This window comes from Notothenia rossii (genome assembly GCF_949606895.1).
Source record: "Notothenia rossii genome assembly, chromosome: 7".
NCBI lineage: Eukaryota > Metazoa > Chordata > Actinopteri > Perciformes > Nototheniidae > Notothenia > Notothenia rossii.
The window spans coordinates 71425476-71434174 of NC_136905.1; the positions used below are offsets into that span (position 1 = coordinate 71425476).

At 38.5% G+C, this 8699-nt stretch overlaps 2 protein-coding genes across 19 annotated transcripts in view; both read right to left on the reverse strand.

The window, feature by feature from the left end:
* The window catches only part of dcdc2c (doublecortin domain containing 2C), a gene marked incomplete at its 3' end in the record, with an annotated part of 89403 nt that extends 85700 nt beyond the window's left edge, over positions 1–3703 (reverse strand). For all 16 annotated transcript variants that reach the window (XR_013800963.1, XR_013800964.1, XR_013800965.1 and 13 more), the window contains exons 1-6: positions 3257–3703; positions 2732–2780; positions 2360–2436; positions 2081–2212; positions 1424–1579; positions 1236–1284 (exon numbers count right to left, since the gene is read on the reverse strand). Coding sequence is in view for 13 of the 16 variants with exons in the window: in XM_079640730.1 (XP_079496856.1) it covers positions 1236–1284; positions 1424–1579; positions 2081–2212; positions 2360–2436; positions 2732–2780; positions 3257–3537 (744 nt within the window). The remainder of the gene's footprint in view (positions 1–1235; positions 1285–1423; positions 1580–2080; positions 2213–2359; positions 2437–2731; positions 2781–3256) is intronic.
* Positions 3704–5484: 1781 nt separating this feature from the next.
* On the reverse strand, positions 5485–8342 carry colec11 (collectin sub-family member 11). 3 transcript variants are annotated; one of them, XM_079640795.1, is made up of 7 exons: positions 8221–8342; positions 7608–7768; positions 7438–7509; positions 6916–6987; positions 6773–6826; positions 6548–6643; positions 5485–6388 (listed from the first exon to the last, which is right to left on the reverse strand). In XM_079640795.1, the coding sequence occupies exons 2-7, from the start codon at positions 7738–7740 to the stop codon at positions 5997–5999; spliced, it is 819 nt and encodes a 272-aa protein (XP_079496921.1). In that variant the 5' UTR covers positions 7741–7768; positions 8221–8342; the 3' UTR covers positions 5485–5996. The 3 variants fall into 3 exon arrangements, with proteins under 3 accessions (XP_079496921.1, XP_079496919.1, XP_079496920.1); XM_079640793.1 differs by having other exon boundaries at positions 5485–6406; XM_079640794.1 differs by having other exon boundaries at positions 5485–6406; positions 7608–7805; positions 8221–8296.
* Positions 8343–8699: the final 357 nt, after the last annotated feature.

Here is an 8699-nt window from a genome sequence, read left to right on the forward strand (position 1 = left end):
TTTTTTACTGGCATTTCAAACCAGACTGCTGTTGTTTTGTGAGGTCAAACTGAAATTAATGACGCACATGACCCTATAAATGGATGTGTAATCAGTAGACTAAAGCAGCCGACAGATCAAGACGGAGGGCAGCTTTCCTCACATGTGTCGTTCCCCTCTGAAAAGTCCTTATTAACTGGTCAAATCATGTTTACAAATTCACGAGGATTCAGACGTGGAGGCAAAGGGAGTGTAATGGGGCAGCTTCATGTTCATTGAATGAATAATACTACAACGAGCTGGTGGATGAAAACATAGCCATGTCTCTGTCTCTGTCTCCACCTCATGGCGCTGTGTGAAATGGCAGAGGGTGTTGAATCAGATTTTAAAGTCAATGAACCTCAGTGAAGCAAAGATTCATAACAGTATGGTTTCCATATACTGTTTTATGATTGACTAGATTTTAATAAGATGAAGAAATCTTCCAATTCCCCTAACATATTCTAATATATTGCTGATAAATATGCATCAGATTGCTGAATATAAAAAAGGTAGACGACTACAGATACAGCAAGAGATAAGGCATGGGACGTTTTTCTCCATCCGAAAAAAGAATTGGTAGCTGCCACAGCGTTGTCATCTTTCATGGTTAGAAGAATCAGGTGTCAGACACATCTCTCACAGGCCCCCCACCCCCAGCCATCTCCACCTCAACTTGCTGAGTGGGCATGTTCTCATGTTCACCGTGTGATTTGGTGTACATCTCGGGCCCACAGCATCGAAATCCTCATATGGAGTCAAAGCACTTCACTGTCTACTTAATCACAATACAGATTGTCCCGGTTCTGGTTTGAATAAGAGATTTCTTCTTTTTTTTTTTTTTTTCAGTCAGTAGAGTCCCCCCCCTGGTGCATATGATCTGTCTATGAGGCTCACTGCGCTTGATCAAGTGGGCCAGCCTTTCTCTGTGGGGATTACCCATCAAAGTGAAAAGCAAAAGGTAACGCAATGCCTCCTGCAGACAGTGATTGATGATAGCGCTGTTTCATAACGAATTGCACCCCCACCAACAAGTCTCACATGTGGGAAATGTTAATTGAAATGCTGTGTGTGCAAAGACACGCTTTTCAACTGTGATGCTACCAAGGTGTTACAGCAATAAACTAGAGGGAATTTAGGGAGAAAACTGAGCATGGCGGGAGAAAGTGAACAACCAGATGTCAAACTGCAACCAACTCTGGAGAAAAAGTACTCACCGCAACCTTTGGAGGTCTTGTCTTTCCAACTGCAGGCAGGGTGACTTGGCTGCAGGTGGAAAAGGGGAAACCCAAAATGAATAAACATATGTTCTCTTTTCTTTTCAAATAAGAATATGGATTAAGTGTTTATTTTAAATATTTAGATATAAACGTATTTAATGGACAAAAAATCTTCATTGTTATACCCTTCAATTCTGTTGTTTTCCCTCATTACATCCCTGCAGGGGTTGCAGTGATAATATTGGAGAGCTTTGAATTTTTCTGCCCCAACTGCGACATAGTACTGGTTGTTCTCCAGTTCAGTGGGACCGCGGACAGGGCCCCCATCTAATGTGCAAAGCCTGAGAACTCGAATACACAAAGACAACAAATTAGAACAATGTTTTGTAATATTTTGATTAAAGAAACGTTGTTATCTCAAATAGTGTTTAAGTAGTTCAACTTAATGTTTCCATTAATCAAACCAGGTTTAGCCTAAAAGCAGATTTTAGAGTAACTACTGTGAGCACATGACAAGCAGATATGGTCCAAATCACAATTGATTTCCCAAATTTATATTACAGCAGCTGATATTCTGTTAACACCTTTAAATTGAAGTGCACCATTTCTGATAAGAAATGTTGGTTGATTCCAGTGGGAAACATGACAAAGGACATCATTTGTGTGGATAAGAATGGATGTGTTGTGATTAATGTATTTGAAAGAAACAATACAAAAATATCAACATATGTTTTACAGTTGGGTGCTATTATTTAATATAGAAACAACTGGAAGATGTATCTCTGCTTTCCCTCACTGGCACATACAACTATAAAGATTAATGTAATGATTTCAGACACCACCTTTGAACAGCACCAGTGCGAAGTCCCACTTTCTCTGTCACCATGGCTAAAGCATGTTCCCAGCTTCTAAGAGTAAACTTTGGGATCCGTATTCGAACTGAAGCAACCAAGGCCTCTCCGTTGGTGAAGACACTACGAAACACAACGAAGATGGCACAAATAAAATAGTTGTTTGCTCAAAATGAAAATACATGATTTATTTGCATAACTACATACACAGCAACAAACGTTCTGCTTAGGTTAACTTCATATGCATCGAGCTTAAAAATCAATACTCACTTTATGGTGCAAGACTCATCAGTAGCTTTCTTACAGCGAGCAGAAACTACCAATCTGCTGTGAAAAACAGGTCGGATCTGAAAATGTCAAAACTAGGGGTCAGAATATGCCCCAATGATGAGTAAGGAATGAGGCCTGATAAAACTCTGATATTACAGGAATTTGTCATTTGTTCTCAGTGCTTGGTGACAATTTTCATTCAGACCACTGCAATGGGTCATGGTTTAGGCTTCAGACACCTTCAACCCTTCCACTAAAGAAAGCTCCATATCATAATATGGTCACACACATAATATAGAAAATAATGGGTAGTTTAGTTTAATTATCTATGCAGTTTAAGTACAAATGACCTAACATTCTAAGTAGTCTTACCTGTTCTTCTTTCTTATGCTGTGGCTTCTTGGTTGTAATTGCAGAATAGCTGAAAGGCAGTCAGAAAACGGGTTAATTACTCAGTCCCAGGCTTCAGGTGCTACATGTAAAACATACACAGATGGTGTTCAAAGATAGCCTGGAAGACATCAAAAGTCAAGTATTACTAGTTATAAAGCTTAAGGTGGAATACTGCCATCAAAAAACATGCTAACAAGCACATCAAACCACAACAGTAGGCTATAGCCTACTGCAAATCCACACTTTATTTTAGATGCATATCGGTAAATGTAAGCTATGAAAAGGATTATTGAAATACAAACATGGTTTGAACTATTAACAGACAAACGCTCCCCTAAGAAAAAAACAAACACCCACTAAGAACACTACTTTAGCTAGTTTATAGGCCGAAAATAACGCTCCATTTTGGGGCCGAGAATGGAGCTTGCCCTCGGTCACAGTGACCTGACATCCCCGCTGAACCCCACACACACCCTGACACACACTTTACAACACGGTACCTACTCCAGCTTTTTGAAATGCTCTTGCCCGGCTGCAACATACACACTGCCATGCATCAAGTTGTCCAAATGCTGAACCTTGTGGCCCTCTATGGGAGTGTAAATATTTCTGACGGCGAAAGAAGCCTCAAGCCCTCTGGTCAAAAATGTCAGAAAACTGTCAAAAGTTGACAACTGCCGCGGATTTACAACTAATTTTCTTCCAGGAAAGAAAGCGTCTCCGTTTTTGTAGACAATTATTGTTTTGGTCGGTGGCAAATCACTTCTAACTGCTGTATCCGGCATAGTTGAAGTTGTTTAAACAAACAAACAAACAATAACGACGCTGGGTGTCAGAAGTAAATGTGTCACTGGCAGGCGTGTTGAGGCTCCTGAATAACTGGAGATAGCATCTGAAACCAATTCTTCTACATGAGAGGTGTAGCATCAAGAAACCAATCCACCGCCTGGGTTGCTAGTTTAATCCTTTTGCATGTAACGTTAATTTACTGTTTGATTCTAAAACTGTTTCTAAGGCAACCAGCAGAGGTAAAGGCATTCTTTTTTCAGATGCTTATTCATTTCAGTTCTGTTTTGTAATTGTACTAAATAGTAAATAGCACTACAGCCTATTTAAGATACTTATATAATTTGGCACAGTCCATCATTCTGTAAACTCTGGATTACATGAAATTGATTAAACATCAAATAAACCACATTCAGTATCAGTCCTCTTTATTGATATGCATATTACAGTCTAGCTTTTGCATTATGTGCTTCATTATGGAGTGAATATTGCATTGCAACATAACACTATAACTCTTAAAGTTATATTAAATAATGTTCACTTCATCTGGCATAGTTCAGGGAAATTGTGTTGAAGTCCAATATTGTTGGGTTTAGTCGAACAAGTCTTTACAATTCTTTTATCAGAATTTAAACTTCATTATTTGTTTTTTTTCATCAAATTTGTGCTGTAGCCTAAATGTTCAGGACGACGTCCACTGTGTGGATAGGGATGTTAACAAGACCAATAATACACAGGCATATTGAGCAACAATATATTAATTTGGTATACCATTCACCCCTTTATCACTCCTTTTGTTTGCCTTACCAAATTGTACAGTTTTACTATTTACTCAAATACATGTTTAAAGGTAATTCATGTCTTATGAGGCCAAAAGTAATGATCAACATTATAGTATGCAAATATATTTCGATTGGTGGCTTTAAAGCTGGATATAACTTCAGATACAGTGTGTGTTTTTCTCTTGTTTTCATTAACTGTAGCCATACAGTATCTGCCATTTGCAGGCATTTTTTTTACAACAGATTATCTGCCTGTCCACTGTTAGACAGAGCTGTCCAAATTGTTTACCACAATGGTAACCAGAGATTGCACCAACAATGGCACCTAATTGGTTTAAGCCAGACAACTCCTGGTCAATTAAATGCATAATTCATCCAAGCATTAATTATGCATTTCTTAAGGGACTTGGTGCTGTGCTTTATTAGGAGAACTACATTATGCATATTTAAATTCTTCTTCTTAGAGGGACTCAATAGGATATCATCTCAGCTGGGATGCCCATCCTTAAAAACAATAGCAGCCGGGGCTATAAGACAACTTCTATTAATCACACATTGTTTTCTTTATGCACCAAACACTGTGCTGTCACAATGTTACCAAGTGTAATTAATTTACCATTATTTTAAACCCTCTTGTGTTTATAGAATACATTATTCTTAAATAATATACATGCCAAACTGACAGTATTAATTTAAGTCAGTATCTTTTTAGTCGAGATCATCAGATATAATTCATCACTTAAGATGGAGTCCAAAATGTTTCCAAAATAAATAATAATCTAGAGAAATCTCCCAAAAATAACTAAACCATAACAAATAACAGGCAGTAGTAAAAGTATTTTACTAAATGTATTCAACAGTAGTAAAACCACATGTTATTAATACCATTACAAATGGCTGAATTGTATTCTACTTCAGTTCCAAGATCCTACTCCTGTATACTGGCACACTGTTATGGATTACTGGGACAGTTGAATAGAACTGAGCTATCATATATGATAATTTTACCAATTTGACACTTCATCCTAGTTTTAGAAATGGTTACAATGCAGTACAATCTTCATCCACTTGGTGGAGACTGTCTCACACTGCTGGATTTAGCTCAGCTCACTGGATTAATGTTGTCAGCTCAGGGGCGGAAAATAATGCACACACTCTTTCATCTTAAGTTATCAGTGCATCTTTATTGTAAAGCAACAGCCACATCAATTATGGTATGAATAAAGAACGCATATTGTATTCCATTTTTATGATTAAAAGCATGCAACTGGAAACAAAATCTTTAATTTGAATTTTGAATGCACACTACGGCCTTCTGTATTTGCTTATTCGTCTTGTTTGTTGATGACCCTGTTGCGAATATTGCTGGGTGGATAGTTTGCATTAGATAAAAACTCAATACATTGCCTGGCTTGCTGTTTGAAACACTGATAATTCACAGAGTATGAGATTAAGGGTGTATTAAGAATAAGAACAAATCTCACAGAAGAACAATAACTCTGGTTGTTGTGTGGGTTAAGAAAATAAATAGCTTATAGGCGTATAAGGAAAAGTGGAAAATATACTAGATTGCAAAACTTGCATGTCATTTTGCCGTCCTATTTAGACTTCTCTTCCTAACTTCTGTTCCATTATATGCTTCCAGTCTTTCAGCATTCTCTTTACATAGACTGAACTCAGACACTGTCCTTGTCAAATTCACAAACAAAATACATGGTAGGGTTGCAGGCCACATCCGTCCACTCCCCAGAGGCTACCATCTCAACACAGTCTTCATCATCATACGCGTTGTTGGGCTCTCCCTTCCTCCATTTGCTGAAAGTGGTCATGGCAGAGAGATCCACGTAGGTGAAGACACCCTCCTGGTGCGTGTCATGAATGCCAATGTAGACTCGGTTGAGGCCGGCATCCGTTATGTACCCTGCGATGGCCGCGTTGGCTCCCTCGTCTTTGGGCATGGCCAGGTGCCCTCCCCTCGTCTGGCAGTAGACCTCAGCGTCGGAGTAGCGTTTCTCCTCCTTCACCAACAGATAGACCTTACTGTCCGTCTCTTTTATGCCAGCAACAGCTGCAGGGGAGGGCAGTGCTGAAAAATGAGCACTTGTATTTCTATACACTTCACATTGACATGCCCAGCATTTGAGTTCTATTATGATTAAGTAATGCAAACGTGTGGTTACAAGAACTGTGTATTTAAACAAAAAAAGAATGCTTAAAAGAATCCTACCATTTTTTATGAATTTCAGTTCAGAGGAGAGCTGTGCCACAAGAATGTCCATTTCTCCAATCGTCTTTCTCATTGGTGTGCACTCACATGGAACACCTGATAAGGCAAAAATGTGGGGGGTTACCACATGGTTGTCTTAATTAGTTCTCAGATTTCACCAAATGTGTCTGTCTAATCCAGCAATAATCTGCTTCACAAACTGAATAACACGGTATTAAATCTCACCTGGATCTCCATTAGGGCCTTGTGGACCTGCATCCCCCATGTCACCCTTTACCCCTGAGATATATAATGGAATTGTCCATTAAAACTTAATTAAATACGTAAAATAATTTGTTGTGAAGTACATTTCTACATTTTCTGATTACCTTTCCAACCACTTGGGCCCACTTTTCCATAACGTCCCATTATGCCTTTCTGACCTTTAATCCCATTATGACCTGAAAGAGTAAATGAGACAGGAATATGTAGTTACTATACAATCTATTTAAAATTCATTATGACTTTCTTTGAATGCATCTTAAAAAAATACCAACAATATGAAAGAATGATAAAACTTGAATCCCTCTACTTCTGCTAAAAGTTAAAATGCTGAGTCTGTGTAGTCTCTTTAAAAAGTATGTGAGCACCCTCTAATCCTCATTAAGGTCTTCAGTAAACACTCGTCCACAGCAGTGGATCATTTCTCGAACCTCTCAACCAAATGTAAACACTCGGCCATCTCTGGATGTCCTCGTAGTGATGTAACAGCACATTATCAGCCAAAGCAATGTGATCTTTACCCTAGCACTTTTTTTGTTTTAAATAGCAGAAGTGATGAAAAAAAAAGAACTGTGTTAGTTGTATAGTGTATAGTTTAGGTGTCCCTGTTTTCAGAAGCAAAAATATACCAATATGTCCAGCTGGACCGAGTCTTCCTGGTCTCCCTGGTGCTCCTTTTAGTCCTTTCTCGCCTGGTTCTCCTATTGCCGAACAAATAACATTAAGCCAAGTATGAACATATTGTGATTTCAGATTTTCAATATATGGCGTGTGTGTCAGAGTGTTTCAAAAGGAATGCCTTTGAGTCCAGGGACAAGGATTTGAACAGTGCAGGACTCCTCTGCAAACTGCTGTCCATACGATGTCTGTAGTGTCAGTAACCTCAGCACAGACATTAGTAATATGGGCAATAACAACTTCTCTCCTATCATCCTTACATGGGCTGGTTGGTGAGTTATGCTGTAGAAACAAAAGACTTCCGTAATTAGGACGAAAACTAAAACAGGGGAATCAGAAGAAAAAAAATAGTTTGAGCAGTTAAACAGTAATGATAAGTTAATTCCATAAATCCATGAAGTCATTATTCATAGCATCCAGTTTGCAGGCTTCCTGAGAGAACATACACACATTTGTATAATGTTAATATATGACAAAATAAACAAAAAAGAGCACTAATAAAAGCATGCTTCTTTTATCCTGAAAAAATGAAATAATCGTAAAAAAGAAACATAAAAACACCACACAGGCCTAAGATACGAAAGTACGTGTTTTAAGAGAATCCATACTCAACAATAGAAAGAAACATCTAAAATCACAGTTGCTTAAACTGCTATATATTCAGCTTTCATAAACTTGGCAACCCCTGAGGAGAAAAACAATTATCATGCGTTTTTACAATCTGGCTGGCCTACCTGCAGAGGTGTTTCCAGACGTTAGGAGTGGAGAAGCTGTACAGCCAGCTAGCAAAGACTTGAAGGAGCTTTGAACACTGGTGGTCCTACAGAAACATTTCATGTTCCTCTACAGACAGCACAGAATGTGTGTGATAGGACATTCGTAAACAGTTCACAGATAAAGTCCAAAGCAGCTGGGGCCTCACAGATAATTGGCTGAGAAAGCAGCCCAGTGATTGATGGTGGAGGGGCCCGATAAGTGCACTCACTCAACTTCCAACTCTATCAGATATCTGTGCCTGCGATGTCTGACATGCCGGGGAATTTATTTTAAATTCCAAATCAACAAGTTTCTTTAATATCCCACAGGAGTTGAATCCATTATGTACATTATTTTGGACTGCACGTTCTGTGTAATTCTGTATCTAAGAGTCAACACAAATTAAGCATTTGGGATTTCATATTAATAAGATACTTTGATTGTATCATTTCCCCAG